This window comes from Lottia gigantea (genome assembly GCF_000327385.1).
Source record: "Lottia gigantea unplaced genomic scaffold LOTGIsca_6, whole genome shotgun sequence".
Classification (NCBI taxonomy): Eukaryota; Metazoa; Mollusca; class Gastropoda; family Lottiidae; genus Lottia; species Lottia gigantea.
In genome coordinates, this window is record NW_008710049.1 from 1 (window position 1) to 20,730 (window position 20,730).

At 33.9% G+C, this 20,730-nt stretch overlaps 2 protein-coding genes across 2 annotated transcripts; both read right to left on the minus strand.

Annotated features, from left to right (window-relative positions):
* Window positions 1-23: 23 nt before the first annotated feature.
* LOTGIDRAFT_154498 (hypothetical protein) lies at window positions 24-931 on the minus strand (the record flags this gene model as incomplete). Its single annotated transcript, XM_009063724.1, has 2 exons — window positions 24-413; window positions 774-931. Coding segments are annotated over 2 exons (548 nt in total), but the record flags the coding sequence as incomplete, so codon positions are not given.
* Window positions 932-12,451: 11,520 nt separating this feature from the next.
* Window positions 12,452-13,673, minus strand: LOTGIDRAFT_154499 (hypothetical protein; the record flags this gene model as incomplete). Its single annotated transcript, XM_009063725.1, has 3 exons — window positions 12,452-12,625; window positions 12,879-13,079; window positions 13,611-13,673. The coding sequence occupies 3 exons, from the start codon at window positions 13,671-13,673 to the stop codon at window positions 12,452-12,454; spliced, it is 438 nt and encodes a 145-aa protein (XP_009061973.1).
* Between the last annotated feature and the right edge of the window lie 7,057 nt (window positions 13,674-20,730).

A 20,730-nucleotide genomic window follows, 5' to 3' on the forward strand; every position in this document is an offset into this window, starting at 1 on the left:
ACATTTTACAGCATCTCCACTACCTGGTCTTACTACACCCCTTTCTACCAGTCCAACAATATTCCCTAATACTAGTCCAACAACATCCTACTACCATTTTCACAGCATCTCCACTACCTGTCTTACTACAACTCTTTCTACCAGTCCAACAATATTCCCTAATACTAGTCCAACAACATCCTACTACCATTTTAACAGCATCTCCACTACCTGTCTTACTACACCCCTTTCTACCAGTCCAACAATCTTCCCTAATACTAGTCCAACAACATCTTGATACCAGTTTAACAACATCTCTACTACCAGTCTTACTACAACCCTTTCTACCAGTCCACCAATCTTCCCTAATACTAGTCCAACAACATCCTGCTACCAGTTTAACATCTCTACTACATGTCTTTCTACAACCCTTTCTACCAGTTCACCAATCTTCCCTAATACTAGTCCAACAACATCCTACTACAATTTTAACAACATCCACTACCTGTTTTACTACAACCCTTTCTACCAGTCCAACAACCTTTCCTAACACTAGTCCAACAACATCCTACTACCATTTTCACATCTCCACTACCTGTCTTACTACAACCATCTCTACCAGTTCAAACAATCTTCCCTACTACTAGTCCAACAACCTTCCCTAATACTTGTCCAACAACATCGCCTACAATCATTTACCAGGCCAACTACCATCGGCATCCCCTGCAACCAGTCCTACAATATCTCTGTCTGCCAGTCCAACCACTTTTCAGACAACAAATCCAGCATCACACCCAATACAAATCCAGCAACATCCTAGTCGAACAACATCTACTACCAGTCCTACAACATCCCCCACAACTTGTCCTACAACATCCGCTACCACCAGTCGAACTTGTCCTACAACATCCCCTACCACCAGTCGAACAACATCTACTACAAATTTCAACATTTTTCCTTACTACTAAGTTCAACATTAACCCTTAATACGAGTCAAATAACATCCCTTACTACCAGTCCTACAACACCCCACAACTTGTCCTACAACATCCGCTACCACCAGTCGAACTTTCCTACAACATCCTAAACCACCAAAATTTACTACAAATTCCAACATCATCTATTACTACAAGTCAAACAACATCCCTTACTATCAGTCCTACAATATCCCCTTCGACCAGTCCAACAACCTCATCTGATACTAGTTCTTCAACATTGCATACCACTAGCCATACCAGCATCTCCATATCAGTGTTCACAGCACACAGTCGAAATTTGAGTTTTCTAACCCATGTGTGTCCAGAATTATCCGCGTTTGAAAATTTAAAAGACGAGGCGTCTTTTCTCGAGACAGTGCTATTATATATAAAAAAAAGAAATGCATAGAAATGGGAAAATAAATTCCTAGTTTGTGATATGTATGAAGGAATTATGCGAATTTCATACATTTCTAGTACTTCTGATGACTATTTAAAATACACATATTTCAAGACTCAAATCGGAGTATCGATGATGGTGGCCATTTTGAATTTGGTCCACAAAAAATTCCCCAAATGAAGTGTGTTCAGAAGGCTATCTGGTGCGGAAAAAACAATAAAACATTGTTTGTACTCCAAAACATACTTTGGTTCTCTGCCACTAAACTACTCTCTCTTTCTCACGTTCCCATGACCATGACTCAGAAGGCTATCTGGTGCCTAAAAACAATAAACATTGTATGTACTCCAAAACATTTGGTGCTCTGCCACTGAACTACTCTCTCTTTCTCACGTTCCCATGACCCATGACTCAGAAGGCTATCTGGTGCGGAAAAAACAATAAAACATTGTATGTACTCCAAAACATACTTTGGTGCTCTGCCACTGAACTACTCTCTCTTTCTCACGTTCCCATGACCCATGAGCTGCAAAGGTTTCCTTTACTAAATTATACGACTTACTGCACCTTAATCTTTTATAAAAAAAAAACTGAATTGGTTAAATGGGTTTGACAACAATAATGATAAGATGCACCTAAATCCTATTTCAAGGACACCCAGTGACCCAGACAAAGTTTTGAATGAAAATTATAAATGAAAGCTTCGTTATAGACGTAAACAAAATTAAAAAAATTTATGTTATCTTCAACATTAGTATGTCTCGTTGATTGACGCAAAGTATCTTGAAATCGGTAAGAGGAAATTTTGTTCATATCTGAAATTTGACTACGAGGTAGACTTAATGTCTTGCATTTGATTGGCTTAAGCGATGGGTCTTTAAGATTTTGAGCACGATAAACTACTAAATGTGAGTTGCTTACACCGAGTAAAATACTAAGTAACCTCAATATTTTTTAAAAAAGACGTTTTCAGTACAAAGAGTAGTATTGTGCATATATATCGTCTCTTTATACTTTTTCAGATGAAACAGGTTCTTGTTTGTCTTTCTTTGTTATATTAGTGGTGAAGATCAGTTATCATTGATGAAAGCTTTTCTTATGTGAAGATATCAAATCCTAGATAAAAGATTGTACTCTTGAAATTTAATTTGTCTATTGATTGCATCTCATGTGCTAATTTGAACGATGTCAAATCAGCCTATGACAGTTGTCTCTCTATCCGTAACTACTTTCTGTCTACAAGGTGAATTTTTTCATTTCACAAACATTCAAAATAAAATTTTAAACCGTATGCCATCTGTATTCTTAGTCCATAGAAATATAACGTTTGATGATTTTAAAGTTGAAATAAACACATTTCCTTCTGAAAAATCCTCGCAAAATTACCTACTTTTCGTACTGTATTATCGTATTTGATCAATCTCGGAAACGGAGATTTTATTTAGCTAGGCTAAACAATAATAGTATTTAAGGCTCACCATCGAAATGTAAGCCTTCAAATCCATGTGTCCAGACAACTCGTCTTTTCTTGATACTGTGCCATATACAAAAAGACAAATACAGAAATTGAAGGGATTATTTTCGAGCATTTTTGTTAGACTATTAACAAATATTCAGGACCCAAATCAACCCGAGAAAATGGCGAATCATATAGCCTTTAGCAAATAATAACCTTTTCCAGTGGTAGCCAGTTTCATCAACCCCAAGCCAATTTAAAACCCTCAGTAATATGTTTTAGTTGATATTTCAATTTTTCACTGACAAAATTCAGTTCTGTAAACATAGTAGAGTCGAGTCCAGAAATAACCACCTTCTGAAATAGCTCCCTTCCAACAATTACGTATTGCAATTGCATGGATTTGCACGTCATCTTTAGCTCTATCAAGATCAGAAAGTAGGACTTAGTAAATATTCCTAAACGAAAATAGAAAATATGACAAAAAAGAATCTATTTTAATACAAAAATATTTATTTTACTTTAAATAACAATAAATTACTAAATGGGAATGAATATATCTACATCAATGACATCATGAAGTGAGACAATAAATAACCTAAATAGCTGTTGGACATATTAATAAGCTATTTCTATAAATAAATAATCTAGAGCATGTCATATTGCCTTTTATCATAATTCCTTTAAGTAAAAGATTTAACAAAGTAGAATCTATCGAGCGCTATTCCATAGTAAAAGAAATCACAGATATATGTGTAACGTCACTGAGAATAGTTAAAACTACATGTATTCACATACAATGAAATGATAACGATACAAGCAAAGAAAAGATAGTCAACAAAATCCCTGATATCACAAAACATCCATAACTGATTTCCCCCGATGTTTTCCCGTAAATCAACAACACAGTCATTACAGCAATGTCTTATGTTTTTTTGTCTGCATCACCAAGTAAAATTCAAGTCGTTAAGTTCTGATTCCAATTGAAGATATGGTGTATTGCATGATATAGTTCCAGTGATATAGTGGTGCAATGAGTTATTGCCCTTGATCAAATATAAATCAAAATTATCACAAATCTCATCTAATTCAGAGCATTCCAATAAAACAGTAAAAGATCTGAAATAGAAAATATTCAAATATAAGTAACATTTATGGTACATTCCAAACAAATTTTCGCCATCATATAATGAAGTTGCGCATGGAATTTTCTAAATGAATTTAATGTTCTTCTCAAGATAAAACCTGTCAGTTGTTTTATAACATAGCACATGAATTGAAGACAGTCGTTGCATTAAGAATTATTTAAATCAAAATTATATTTACCTGTTATTGTACGTGTGGAAAGTGTTTCTTTTAGTGTTTTCTTCTGAACATCCGGTACTGGAATCTTCCGGTGATGGCCAAAACATTTTGATGTGGGTTAAATTCTGCAATAAAGGGACGAATGTTTTAATCAATAACGCTAAATGAATTCAAAAAAAACAAAATCTAAAGACACTGGAATATAAATAAATGTGAAATTGGAAACATAGAATACGTTTTGTTACAGAAGGAAATGATATACAAATGAACAAAATTGAATTAAAACCTGACTTACTGTGGATGTTTGAAAATTCTAGTAAAACAATTAGAGTAAACTATGTCGTGCTTTCACTATAGTCCGTGTTGTAGATACCTTATCATGTGCTCACTCTGGGGTCGTCACACAATTATGATAACGAATAGAAAACGTTGAACTTATATGTGGCCGAGCAATGGATGAGTGTCTATTATCTACACGTGTGATATGATTAGTCAGACTGTCAGGAAGGGAGGTAAAGAGTTGATTCATTGAAACCTGTTTCTAGCCGGACACGATATTAAACTACCAGATTGTCAATATCTTTCAACTCTTAATCTGGTATACATGATAAATTCTTTTATAATTCATCAGTTTTTATATTAAAAAGTTATTGATAATCCGTTAATCTATATTAATAAGAATATGATAAGGATAATGTGATTTCTTTTTTTTTTGTATCAATATAAGTAAAAAAAATGAAACTGAGCTATGCTCCCAAAACCATAATATTGACTTGCAGCAATAAGAAACAGGGACGTGAGGAGACTAACAGCAATTTCATGTTTTGGGATTAAAAAAGTCACATAACATTTGTATTAATATGGGAAAAGGTAGTATTGACTTATGCCACTTTTAGGGTTTTTATAGATCGGCACCAGAAATAGGTGTTTTTCTGTTATTAAATTATGACGTCTGTATCTTAATGTTTTTTCGTGACTAACAAGTTTTTTGTCACGGGAATGTGTAAATTATAACCTCCGTCAAAGATTCTAATTATCAAGTCCTTGATACACCTTGATTAATACTTTTTTCATTGACGCAAAAACCTGTTTCCACATCTCTACACCTAGCTTTGTCATCTGGAATGATCTACGATAGCTTTTGACTCATGTTAAAATTCTTTTCCAAATTTCTACCTTAAATTATTTCACTACATATGTATTGTTTTTCTTGGATATTTTTTTCTGTTTTGTAGTTTTGATTGACAAATGAGTTCTGCTCCCTACATACAGAAAATAATGAAAAATAGTTACAAAGACTTATTGTTTAACTAACTTCAAAGAAATTGATATTGATATTGATAGTTGATAGTTATATAGAAAGTAAACTATGACAATTTTTTTTCTATATTTTTTCATCTCTTTTTTCGAAGTTTTGTAGGATAATATTTGACTGTAGGCCTACACCAGAAATAGAATTCATATTTTAAATTATTCACAATATTTTTATTTCTCGTAAGAAATATTGCTAGGTAACATAATTGATGTTTTGAATAGTTTTGGCACCAGATAAGTCTACGAAAAAAGACTAATTTTTGCCAAGGTTTAACATTTCACTTTTTTGTCATCCTAAGAGGATGTTATACCTTTTATGGTTTCGCCATCATATTACACTTAAGAACAAGATATTTCTAGAAACTTCGTCAAGATATAGGTGAATGCAATGCTATTGCACAATGTTAGGACCGGTTTTCAATTAATGTGAACGTGAAATTACACACAAATATAAATTCGAGTATCGGGAACCATACGTATTTCAACAGGAAATCGGCACTTCAAGAACTTTTGTAAAAAGATGCCCGATTTCATAAGGTCAGACGGCAATTGTCAACGGAAATATACACTATATATTCATCTACCGCTATGACATCAATTTACTAAGAAATTACGAGATTTAATAGACGTCAATCACAATTGGTGAGAGTGATTCTAAATTCATTCTTTTCTCAAGATACTTATCCTTTCCTCATTTGGTGTTAATTAGCACGTATTATGGTCAAACTTGGTAAATTTATATAAACCGATATTGATAACGTCTAGGACGAGTTTTAAGCTGAGAATACTTGGCTGATTTGATGCTGGGTTATAGGCATTGGCTTCGTAAAACTACCATAAAATCAGCATATTTCATTTCCATGCGATTTTGATAGACAGATGAGATAAGTTTATGTTGACTTTTAAAAGTTTACTTGATTGTGGTTTCTACCTTTCAATATATATTTGAATAAATGAAACTCAATTGCAAGTCATTTCAATTTTACACTCCTCTCTTTCAGAAAATCTCAAAAGGTACTATAGAAGTGCGTAATAAATTGGTCTTCTTCAATTAGGGTGCGTTTTGCACACTAAAATCTACTAAAAGTGAACTTATATAATTATGTCACTATGTCTTAATACAGATGAAGAAAACTTTCATTGTTGCCTTTCAGATACTGTTATAAGTTCATCGTGAAACTTGATTAATCAATCAGGTTTAAGTCAGCTAAGTCAACTCTATTCTTCATTAAAGTCATGGGTACAAACATATAGCTAATTTAATCCTTTTCAATGAGCAAATCAATTTACTACACAATCGTCAGAATTGTAGCCTATATTACGTTAAGAAACACGTTTTGCCATGATATGGAGACGGATACATAAATCATAGCATGAGCTTATGAGGTGTAGCTCCTAGAAATAGCAAAAGAAAAAGCAATTGCTCAATATCCTATAAATAATGTTTTGCTACACCTTGTAGTATTTTCTATTGAGAAAAAGCTTGTAGAACTTCCCATGCGTTGCTAATTAACTTATTCGGGCTACTGTTACACTGCATATGCCCTCATTAAACCTGTTCATGGATACAAGATAATGGGCAGAGCTATGGAAATAGGTTTACAGTACTTTGCGAAATCTGCACTTTGCGAAACGAAACGAAATATCAGCACTTATATTGATTTCGCAATTCAGTACTTTGTGATCAGCACTTTACGAAATCAGCACTTTGCGAAATATTTGAATTGAATGGTTACCACAGGAACTCCACTATTAATTTTACACAGGGAACCCAAACGACTATAACTGCCAATGACAATTGAGAAAAAGAAATTGGCGCGAAGCTCCATATTTTAATTGATTTCCCCTTGTAACATTTATAATACATTCTCTTCATACTGTCTAGCTATATATATATATATTTTTTTTATTTTAGAAAATATATTCTCACAGAATGTTTTTGTTTTCTTCAAAACGTAGTAGGTCTGTCACCCCCCCCCCCCCCCTTTTTTTTTAGTAGTCGAACGTAGTCAGACCTAAGACCCTCCCCTCCCATTACGTAGTTTGTTAATGACCCCTTAGCAGAGTATTTTCAATCTTTCTAGAACACACGATAAGGGGCACAAATCCTTGAGGGGGTGTCGCTTTTTAAAGAAGAAAATTTTTAGAATTAGACGCCCGGAAACGCATATTCCTGACATTTCCCACAGAATTTAAGATTTTTTGTGTAGGATCTGAGTATAAGACGCCTGGAAACACAATTTTCTGACATTTCCCGGCAAAGTTAAGGTTCTAGATTACTTGTATAGAGTCACAGGTATGTCGCTTAGAAAATTTTGAGAATAAGATGTGATTTCCTGTCGAATTTAAAGCTCAGAACTATTTGTTTTATAACAAAGATGGCCCTTCACTCAGTGAAATGAATTGACATTTTTGGAGGGACACGACAATGCAAAACGGGGGCAAATACATCAGATTGAAATCACCGGGAAACTTGCTAGATAGAGTGGATGAAACGGTTATTCGACACCGATATATTAGTATTTCACTACAAAGATGATGACGAAAGGCTACTGAAAGACTACATGAACTTGAAGGTAAACACCTTCATACATATCGTTTTAATCTTTAACTCTCATCTGATTTCTGCACTCTGCAAAATAAACATTTCGCAAAGTGCTGATTTCGCAAAGTGTTGATTACTGCACTTTGCGAAATATATATTTCGCAAAGTACTGAATTGCGAAATAAATATTTCGCAAAGTGCTGATATTTCGTTTCGTTTCGCAAAGTGCAGATTTCGCAAAGTACTGTAAGCCATGGAAAGATCCTACTACATGTGAACCACATAATTGCGACCAACACAGAGAAAACAAATCTCAAAAAATATGCAGCAGATACTTCGATGATATTTCAATGCGTTGTACTGGACTGGGATACTCATTACTCTGTTCAATATTTTCTCGCAGAAAGTTTTCAGTCAGCCTTAATATGTCATTCTCTTTTTTTTTTTAATTTAAACTGTCTGCGATCAGTTCAAGCTGGTACCTCATCATGGTTTATACGTTTCTTGAAAGCCCTGGGATGTTCAATGAGATACATGAACACGGGGATAACAATCGAAATAGATGTGAAATTTTAATGCCAAACTGATATTGAGGAGCTTGCAAATCTGGCAGTAAATGCTTCTTCGACTAAGGAAAATACAGAGTTTATAACTATGGAAGAACTAAAATTTGCTGATACTTAAGCAAGATATTTAATATCTAGCTTTTGCTTTTTCTTCATTTTCAAAGAAGCAAATGATGGATGAAGTCATACAAATTTCATTAAACTGTACTTTCTATGAAACATACAAGTCAGTTTGGCATTTTTTTGCCAAATTTAGTTTATTAAATATAGTTTGATGGTCCAACACGTTTATATGGGTAACTGCAAGTACTCTGACATAATTTTGCCTGCGAAAATAATACCAATTAGGATGCATAATGCAAGATATAGAGGGTGGAACGCCTCCCCCGAAAATTCGCCGGATGTATATAAGAATTAAAATTCTTTAGATATATGTCGGACAGGAAAATGCTTTGAAATAAATATAATAGGGTCAAAATAAGTGGGTCAAATGCCGTCTAAGAAATTTTCACCGGATAATCAAATTTAATGAATGTTGGAAGACATTATGTGTAGGAAATAGGGACTTAAGTTTAGTTTTGTTTCGCTATCTTTAGATTTCCTCCGTTTTACGAAATTCTTTACAGTAATACAACTTTCTGATGGTAGGTGCGAAGTGGACTATCGAGATTCCAAACCATCTTTGGTTGGAATGAAGGCGAAACATAGCAACAACATCAATCTGACATTTCTGTTTCGAAATGAAAACCTATTGACAAGATGCGACAATTGCCAGTAAAGACTGTCTGCAAGCAATGTTTTGTAAGGTGATAACAAAAGTCGTCTTCAATCCATTTAGGTTATACAATTCACAATGTCTCGGAATATGTCAGAATGCCCCGCCAACCCGATAGCTGTATGAATCCTGGTATGTGGCAGACTAAAGTCAGCATTAATTTGTTATGAAGTATTTATTAGAGTAAACAATACTCGCCCCTAACGACTAGTCACCAATACAAACATTCTATCTCAGATCCGTGATTATCTCAGTTATTTCCTGTCTAAATCATATTCATCTATAAATAGTTTAAATTAACTTAAAATAGCACACGTTTTTAGGATAATAGATATTACCATAGTCCGAAGTGTTAGAGGGTCTTGACATTTCAAATTGTAGACATAGGGTAAGTAAAACATACGTTTTCAGCATCTCAATTCAAAATTCCTTTTCCACTTTGCATCATTTAAATTCCCACATTTACAAACCACTGCAATTACAAATAATAACTCTTAAATTCGGTAATTTTTTCCAGATCGGACAAAGAATCTAATTTCGTGACAGCTTGAACCCTTTCTAAAAGTATGTCTAAACCATTCCGATTGTTCATTATCCTGAGCGATTAGTAACCCCAAATATTCCATAAGAAAGCGTTTAAATAGAACCTCTTCATCAAATCAAAGCCACTTTATATGCACACCAAGTTTCATCAAAATCCAAGTCTATCGCATTCTCAAGCCAATATGACATGATTTTGTCCTGGTCAATAACAACTAAAAAATTGTGGAAATTGAACTTGTTCAAGATCTCCTCATTTTACCTTACAACCATACCACGTTACTTCAATTTCTAATCAAAACAGTAATTTTGTATCGCGTCCGTGATATTTTTGACAAATATTTTTTAAAAAGAAACCAATAGATGAATAATGTATCGAAAATCGAGAAAATCAAACCAAATCGAGATCTTATACATGAGGTTACCAAGTTTAAAAAAACTCAAAATCTTAAAGACCTTTTTTGTTTTGCGTATTTTAGCAGTTACTTATAAACCATTCATTGAGGATCATGAAAATCGAACTCGTCGGAAAGGTCATCAAGCTAAAGAGCAAATTATTGCTATTGCTTATACAGGGCCGGGGTGACAACAATAATACACTTCTACGTTATAATGTGGGTGTATATAAAGTCGCTTGTTCAAATGAAATGAATGGAGTTTTACGTCCTACCATGTGGGCTAATGAAGACGGCCGCTTGTTCAAAAGACTTCTGACAATTAAATCTGTATTGCGTAAGTATGAATGAGTTTGATTTTCAGCAGAACTTATCAACACCCGAGTCGACATTTCAGCAGCATTCATCCTTTCATACTTAATCACTGTTTCACTTCTAGCTCATCAACTTCTTCATTCTGTACATATTATTGCCAGTTACCTGCTCTTCGGATTCCAAAAGATGAAACTAAAACGTCTTCAAAATCAGGAGTGTGTTGTAAGACTTGAAAATAATAAGAGACACGTAAGCTTGATCAAAGAAAGCAACCAACTTCACTTCAACTTTGGCTAGTGGCATAGAATGCTCATGGATGGCTACTCAATAAAGCTTGGTAACATTATTTCTTGAAAAGGTCACGGAGTTTTCGGATTATAGAAATTCAGGTATCCTCGTGCAAACCTGAATTGTAAACAAAAATAAACGTAAATAAATGTAAACAGACGGCAGTCGCTATAGGGGTGCGAGGAGTGAGGAAGGTTCGAGTTTGATTTATCTGACGTCAATCAGAATACCTTGGCAGTATTTGTTTGTATTGTCGATACTTGTGAGTAACAGTTACTAACGAACTAACGTACTAATCTAACAAGAAAGGTGAGATGTGACATAAACAACAAATTAACAACCATTCCTTCGGGGTAGCTTTAGTGCACAAGAATACAAGATAGTTAGAGTGATTAAATCAGACCTTATCTTTAATTTGTACATTGGGTCCCCAAGCGGTAGGTAATAGCAATATTTCCAACCTCCCCATCCCCATTAATTGCTGAGTTTCCAATTATATGAACAGTGTATTGTCAGTAGCGAAATCGCTAATTTAGCATTACAAAAATCCTGTATCACGTTTAATAATTATTGTAAGCTCAAGCACAACACAGAATTCTGTCTGGAAGCTTATTGTAAAGAATAGAAGATGAGAGGCTGGTTATGCTTTCCCTAAGTCATATATTTAATTATCCAAGTTAAAATCAATTTTGTTTAAAAATAAAATGCATAGGCTGAGCCGTAAAACAGAAGTATTCTTGAATTGTCGATATTTAATGAAGCATAAAAGTAACATTATTTACGCCAGAGGTAATATCATAACATTTAACGGGATCATGCATTTGCAAACTGTATTCGTTATTCATATAGAAAATGCTGCAGGAAAAGTAATTTCTCAGTATCAGTATCCTATATATAATCAAATGGTACATTCTTTCTTTCTATTGCTATCTGAATAAAAACGGGATACCGTCTGTTCAGTATTTTCCGGAGAGATGAGTCAGACAGCCATGCAACAATCCCTTTACTTAATTTAAAAAGTCTGTCATAAGTTCCAGCTGTATCGTATGGTTTATACGCTCATCGACCGCTTAATATGGTGCCTAAGATGCATCAACATGGGGATACCATTAGAAAAATCCTGAAATTCAATGTCAAGCTGCTATTTAGGAGCTTGCGAATCTGTCAGCAAATGCTTTTCCAAAAGCGGGGTTTGTGTATATGAGGCAGTAGCATTTGCTGATTATCGAGCAAGATAGTCCAGCTCTGGCTCTTTCTTGATTTTCATGGAAGCAAATTCTAAGGTTTAAGCCAAAAAGCCCAAATAAATCAAGTGGTGAGTTTGTGAACTCGGACCATTGAGAGAACTGCAGAGCAATAATACGAGTGAAGGCATGACTGTGAGCAGCACAAGTAAAAACTCAAACAAATCTGATATTTCAATGCTGTATCCATCCACTCCGTTTTGTATTTTTTCAATGACTATGAATTTTGACGACAGGTGAACAGTCTGTATATATTGCTCTAGACTAGGTCAAACATGCCAATGATGTGAAAGATGTGATCTCATTCATTTGACTATTATTGAATATATGGATGTTGATTTATTGCCCTTGTCTAAATCAAATTGGACAGGGCTACAGTTTTAATAATTGGCAAGATTAAATAGATGAATGATGCTTTCTCGATATTTAAGGGACAGATGCACCATTTTGGGGAGTTGATTTGAATCTTAAATATATCTGGAACAACAGCACCATAGCAAACACCTATCATATTCCTTGTTGCTACCTGCAAGAAAAAAAAAGGCTTAGGGTGGAATAAATGAAGTTTGCCGTGGTCGTGTGTAGTGTAGCTACAATTGGAAATATTGTTATGAACTGTTGAGAGTTACACCATTTTCTGCCGCGACATATCCCTCCCCAATGCGTCTTAACAATGATGTTTCAACACCCGTATTCGGCTTCTATGCTTGTCTTAAATTAAGCTATAGTCCTTGTAGAATTGACAAAGTGTTAGTATAAGGTGAGCGTATGTTTCTTACCTGACTTGTGGACAGCTTAAAATAATTAAATGTCTTGTAACCATCATCAGTAAATAAAGATGGCACAGGAATATCTAATTCTTTCGCTGATTCTCGTAGTCCCAGTATATGGAGGTCAATGCCATAACCTTGTATTGCATCCTTCATATAATTAGATTGGGAAAGAATTGCATCTTTCATTAAGGCGTACCTATCTTCATCCTGAAACGAGGAATGAAGGTGATAACTCCAATGCATTAGTCTAAGTCCACCCACAGAATCCAACAACATACAAAACAACAATGATCGTGATGTACTCGTAAATATAATTCTGATAAATAGCCAAAAAATGGGCCTAATTTACATTATAATTGTAAATCAGGAAAAGGAAATGTTTTTTTTTATGTGTGCATGCAAAATTCCTTCAGAATTATCTCAAACTAGAAATTTTTGTTCCTATCTCTACAGATGTTTTTTTTTACATATGGCAGTGTCTCAAGAAAAGACGACTCGTCTTTTTAACTTTTAAAAGCATATAATTCTGGACACACAATCATGGCTCAAATTTTGACGGTGAGCTATTATTGACAGACTAAGCTAAAAAAAAATCGCATTTCTGGTCATGTCCCTTTAAGACTGTCATAACGTTTTTGATATATAGCGTATAGGCTTTTGGCTTCTGTCCATTTATTTCCACGTTGACATTTATTTTGCAACTTTTCTCCAATTTCCAACATGTGTCCAACCACTTACCTTTTCCAAGAAAGCAACTATTCTGTCTAAACCTTCCAAAATTTCTCTTTTATGGTGTCGCATCTTGGAATGCAAGGCTTTATTTCTCGCTTACACCTATTGTGCAGATATCTGACTCAATAGCAGTGAACGATAGTGTTCTCTACCTCAATAATAAATTACACTGTTTTTAATTGTGGAATTACTTTCGTGGTATTTTAAGATTAAAACATAATTGTATTTATAAGTATGTAAGCTGTTTCGTGTCTTCCACAAATTAGATTTTGTTATTTTCAATAATATAAATTACGACTTGTCGTATCCATTGGTTTGTCTATAGGTTTGTCAAGGTAGTAACCAGTACATCAATAATTCGGTGTGAAATTTCTTTTTAAATTAATATTGGGCATCATTCTTGATACACATGAATTTTTTAACAATCTCGTGCATAGCTTAGCGCTTATTAATCTGAACATAATCAGAAGAAAGGCACGTTCTCTATAGGTGTGTTTTTCTCTCCAAGATTACAAGATTAATGGATTATGTTAGAAAATGCACATTCAAATCGTATTGCTTTGAAACACTGATCCGATTGCAAATTGTTTTTTACTCGATGAAAATACCCATAAGCATTACAAGAGAACCGGCACCAGCGGTTGACACCGGAAGTTGGAAAGTTTTTGAATGTATTACCTGAATTTGTAATGAGGCATTTTTCAGATCAGACCGTCATGTGCATATCTATATCATTTTACGTATAGATCTATAATTCATGGCCCCATACAATGTAAATAAGACATAGCTCTCTGTGGACATGTAAAGGGTGAATATGAATAAGCTAGAATCTCATATTATCCTATAATTGATGGATTGTGATGGTCGGTATAAATCCAAACACTTCCTGAAACTTGGAATGTTAAACAGGACAGTCAATCCCACAACAATACCCGCTCATTAAAGATATTTTGAATAGATTTAGAAAGTGGTATTTCGATTTGTAAGAAATCTCATTTATCAATGTGTCTCGTGTCTCTGAAATAAGACATTTAACTAATGGATTATCTTCTAGTGACACATTGTAAATACTTTTCATTTTTTCTTAATCCTTGATACTGATTCAGGTCAAATGAAGTATTCTTTAAATTGTTTAGAACTTCTTGGGGTATTTTGAAAATAAGTTACTTTGAATTTGTTACAGGAAGTCCGGGAAATATGTTTGTAGCCTTTTATTAATAGGAACGAGATCTTAAATACTAAATAGTTACCCCTTATTTTCATTTATGAAAATGAAAATGCTAATACTTATATGAATAGAAAGTGTAATTACAGTCAAAGTCTTTTTTTGTTTATCCAGACTACAAGGACATTTATGATTGGCTAAAACTCTTAATTATATGCAATAAGGACATAATTATATGATTAAGAATACATAATAATTTATTAGAAACACTAATTAATCAAATAGTTTGCTTAATTTGACAATTTTGATAATTTCTTTAATATTCGCTGCAAAGGTGAAACTGGAAATAAACCCTCTGTGGTACAAGTAGTTACGAGCAATAGGTATCCAGACTACATTGTCAAGTTCGTAAGGAAATGAAGTTTACAAATTGTGTTCTAACATAAGATTCATATTATTGTGAGGTAAATGTTTGATATGTTCTCTTTTGACCTGGTTTACTTACGTCATTCAGAAGAAGGGACCTGGGAAAAAGCTGCGGGGCACGATTATCGAAAGTAAGTCAGAGTCATAAACATCACTGTGTCGGTGACAAAACGACCCAATTCAATACATCTTAATCGTTGATCCAGATCGTCAATTGAAGGCGACGACCCGACACCGTCACGTCTGTATTGAACTTTAAAACGCAATTTAATTTATCGTTCTTATGTATATATATATTTCGCTTTAAGATACACAGGTATAAGATTGGCCGGTAGAAACCTTTCAGTAGACATTTTCAAAAACGATGAAACCAGAAACTGTGTTCTTAAAAAATATTCTTGGAATCCTTCTTGTTAAATAATTTTTTTACCAATGTTAAGTTAACTACGCATCTGAAGAATGTGGTTAATTTACGTTTATCTTTTTAATTAACTAAAATAATTTACTACGATCCTGTATGGCAGCTGGTCTCAGAGTGGAAATTTAAGTCACGCTTACTTAAATAAAATACATCGTTTATATAAAAGACTTGAACAATGAAGGTCAAAATCATCAGAAACACTGCATGTTGGTAACAGTAGAAGCATAAACGCTGAAATTCTGCATACAGAAGGTTAATGCCGAATAAAATTTGATCTTACACCAAAATAAAATGCCGTTACCACGTGAGAAATGTAAATCCATGAGTAGAAGTTGTTTATTTATGTACAGAAACGTGACCAGAACAGTCAGTGATCTTGCAGATAAGAGATTATATTCGAAAAATACTATAGTAATAGAAAACGTTTCTTTTGTTTATTAAGAAATTCAAATCATTATTTATATGGACTCACTGAAAGAGAAACCCAACATCAGATTGGTATTTGTCTGAAGAGACAAGCGAACTCTGATTTGTTCTCCACAATCAACGCAAATTGCTCTATGAGTCATCATTAATAGCTGGGTGAGGTTTGCGTTTCCCGTGGTGTAGAGTGGCATCTTGTATGCTAGATGAATAAAAACAAATTTTGGTGCATGTATATTTTACATCATATTTCAAGGTGACCGATGTTATTAAGGAAACATTGACTAATTTGATAGTGATTGCTACAAAGCACACCTTGGTTAATAAGTTATATTTCAACTGATAGTTAACTGATAAAACACTTCATGTCACATTGTAAAGGCCAATCTGACCGATTGTTATAATAGGTTTTTGTGATGATTCATAAAAGCAAACAATGTATATCATATTGTAATGTTTCAGGTACAATATTTATAGACTGTATTCCTACTTAAGGAATCCACCATCTGTCCTCTTCTTCTTATCATAATGAGTTATAGCTGATTCAGCCTTTTCATACGCCCACATGGAAATGTGGACGTATATTGCCGTCTCCCCTGTCCGTCCGTCCGCCCGTCGGTCGGTCCACATTTGTTGTATGCTCAATAGAGGCTACAGCTTTTATCTGATCTTGATGAGAATGTATATATTGATGAGATGACAGTCAAGTTCGAAATTGGTAATAATCGGATGAAAAGTTTAAGAGTTATTGCCATTGACGTGTTAAATTTGGCTTGTTTGTACGATAAACGATGCAATTTTTATCCAATCTTGATGAAACTTAGTATGCATGTATAATTATATTGATGAGATCACGGTCAAGTTCGAAATTGGTAATAATTGGATGAAGGTTTTCGGAGTTACTGCCTTTGACTCAGTAAAAACGCTTCAAATTTGGCTTGTAGTCATGATACAGGGTGCATTTAGTAAAATCGGTCCACATTTGTTGTATGCTCAATAGAGGCTACAGCTTTTATCTGATCTTGATGAGATCTTAGTACGAATGTATATATTGATGAGATGATCGGATAATCGGATGCAAAGTTTGTGAGTTATTGCCCTTGACGTGTTAAATTTGGCTTGTTTGTACGATAAACTATGCAATTTTTATCTGATCTCGATGAAACTTTGTATGCATGTATATATTGATGAGATCTCAAGTTCATATATGGTAACAATTGGATGAATGATTTTGTATTTATTGCCCTTGAATTAAATCAATGCGTCTAATTTGGCTTGTAGGCACAATAGAGGCTACATGGTTTAACTGATTACGATGAACCGTGGTATGCATGTAAATATTGACAAGTTCTCAAGTCTGGTAACAATCGGATGAAGTGTTTTGGAGTTCTTACCCTTGAATTAGTTCAATGCGTCTAATTTGGCATGTAGGCATGATAGAGACTACATCTTTTTTTATGTATGAGAAATCATATTTTTGGTATGAGATCTCATTAAAGCTTGAAATTAGTAATGGGTGACTGGTTTCACATATTAAACCACTACAGACTTTGTTATCACTTCTGACAGCTGGTAGTGGCGTATGTTACCTTGCGTGGCAAGCTATCTTTAGTGATAGTGTCAACTATCAATCTAACCAAACACAAATTAAATCAAGATTTTGGATGCAAATTGAAACTTTCATCGTATATTAATAGCGGTTTTTATGTTTCAGATACACCCTCTTGTCAAATTTCCTACAACCATGGTCCGTATAATAAACTACACCTAAAATTAAGTTAAATCTAGAAATCTGGAATGCCAGTCAATTCGAATTTAAAATCAGAGCTAGAGGTCGAATAATAACCTAACCAGGACAGAACTTAAATCATCGTAAAGCAAGTTTACAATAAGGCCTTTGGAAACAGGATATAGAACTCAAATTTCACTAATATAACTCCACTCCTCATATCCCCGCTACAGTGCAAATCATGACGAGTGGCCGGCATGTCTCTTTCAAATATTTATAATTAATGTACCCTGTGAATACCTGTATTAACTTGTCAACCTCACCTGAGCTGACCTAAAATTTTGTAGTATCCATAACTAGGTCAAGGTATATAGTCAACTGGCGCATAGGATCGATGAAAATGGTATTAAACTCAGACAAAGCTATGTTCAAGTAGTAATTAGTTTCGTGACTCCATAGAATTAGTTTCATAAAAAATGGTCTTAGGATTTCTGTTGGGTGAAGTTTGATCTTTAATTTTCAGAAAACTAAAAACGTGACCGGTCTCTTATGTAAAAGAAAATATTTTGATGGGCTCTGTGTGTATTCCAAGCGCATTCTTAAGAATATGAGTTACAGGATTAAAAGAGAATTCATAAGAACCAACGCATGCTTGTAAACTTCAATCGAAGACATAGTATCGACCCTTGTTTGCCTGGCACAAAATGAAATACAATGGATCGATGATTAGAAAAGTTTATATTTCTTTAAAAGATTAAAGTTTAAATTCCATTCAATGACAGGTCAAGCCACTCTTTAACACGTGAGTTTTCATAGAAACACAAAACATGATTAGTGCCACTGGAATTTATAACAATACATTAATTATTCATAACAATGATAGGTTAGTAAAGCTTGTTAATTAGTATATGACCAAATGAATTTTAATAAAACTCTGAAATATAAAACACGATCATCTGACACGATTAAACTACTAATTACTTTTTAACTTTGACAAAGTAGTAGAGACGTAAAACTTGTAGCTTATCAATTATTCATTAATGACTAAATAGATTATCATACGGGTAGTAATAATTAAAAGTATTATTGATTAACGTTGAAAAGTTCTTTAAAGTATCCAATACAAACGTGTGCAGTACACTCCTGTGCCTTACATCCCAGGAGTATTATCTTAATCTTATTATAGAAAGATGAGTTATGACGCATCTACAAATCTGCAGGACCTGCAATATAACTTCTCGGAAATAGACGAACTGTGTAGCTGAAAGACACGGTATCACATCTTGAGTCCGACTTAGAAGCGGATATATCTTGTCAGTCGTGATTATGGGAAAGAGGCACTAGCATAATTTAAAACAATAGTGGTAAAATCAGTGACAACACCATCCTCCCGAGTCTGGGGGTACAAATAGGGGCAGACGGAATGAGAGTCTGGTAGGGTTCTCCCCCAAGCAAATTTGTGAAATTGTGCATTCTGACACATACTTTGGGGCAAAAACGTATCATATATTTGAATTTGAAAGAAATGAAGCAGGGGTACAATTTGATTTACAAACTTTTTTGTAGGGGTGCAATTATTCTCTTTTCAAAATATTCATATGAAGACAATACGTATGTTGAAAAGGAGATACCATAAATTAAAGTGCCCATTAACACAAATTGTTTTTTTTTTTAGAAAACCCTATCTGAATTTCGTCGGCGATGCCCTGGCGATTGTTTTTTTTTCAAAATGTGTTTACATGAAGAACATTTTCTTGATATTTTCGAGCTATTTCTCATCAACGTATGATTATTACAGTATTGGTATTTATTTCTTTTAACTAGGGGTGTTTAAGCTTTAAATTTGGGAGTTGCTTATTTGGGTAGTAAATTTAAGAACTCCGAGTCATAAGCATTGCTTCCTTTGAACACTTTCTCACACCATGACTTTTAAGATTTAAGATGACTGGCAAAAGTTGCTTAAAGCTTCTCTTTGTATATTTATATATTACTTATATAGCTATACATTGTATAGCGTGTGTGAAACACGATGTGATTCATACTTACATTCAATTCGATAAGTATATAACGTCATTGTCAATTGGTTGAGTAAGTAGATCACGTGATATCCTGACAACGTCATTTTTATTGGCTTAGCAAACAAAAGGTGGGACGGATAATTCTCACAATATAAATACAGTAATCACGTAAACTTTATCATTATATTCAAATCAGACTTCACTGAAAGCATTACTATACACAGTGCAAAAAGGAACTTACTGAAAGTATTTTGAATTGAACTGAACCGGACCCAAGAGAAAACACCTTAGTTTTTCAGCAATTTTCTAAATTTTTGGTAAGCAATAATTTATTTTTTTTAGAAAATGGGATTAGTTTCATGAAACCGAACAGGCTTTTTTTAAAAGAAAAATTTAAATACTTTTTTTTTTAAAAGAGCAATGTTTAGAACACAGTATACGCATGAATGTATATTAATGTAGAGATGTAATTGACCTACCACAGGAGTAGTGGGAGTACAACTACAAGTTCAACGCGGTATATATCACGTCTGACTTGTATAGTGAATAATGCTGAATTGACAATAAACATGTTATATAAGTGCGTGTTAATGTGGGTCGATTTGTCTAGGGTGGTGTGTTTCATTGTTTGGAAGAATTCCAATAAAATTCTACTCAATAACATAATTTGGCTTCTAGGGTAAAAAAAAAACCCCAAAATTAATAAACACAAAATTGCTGCATCTTTATTTAATCGGTTTCAAACAAAATTCTATTAGGCAATTGATTAATTTGATATCTCGTTGAACTGACTGAATGTTGTATGAGCTTTACTTTATCAACCCACTGATATAATTCTAAGATGTAATAATCTCTTATCAGTTTAAAATAGAAATTAACCGTTCAAACCAGTTTGCAATCCACTCATGTTAAAGTATAATTAATTCAATTCGTGTATTTTTTAG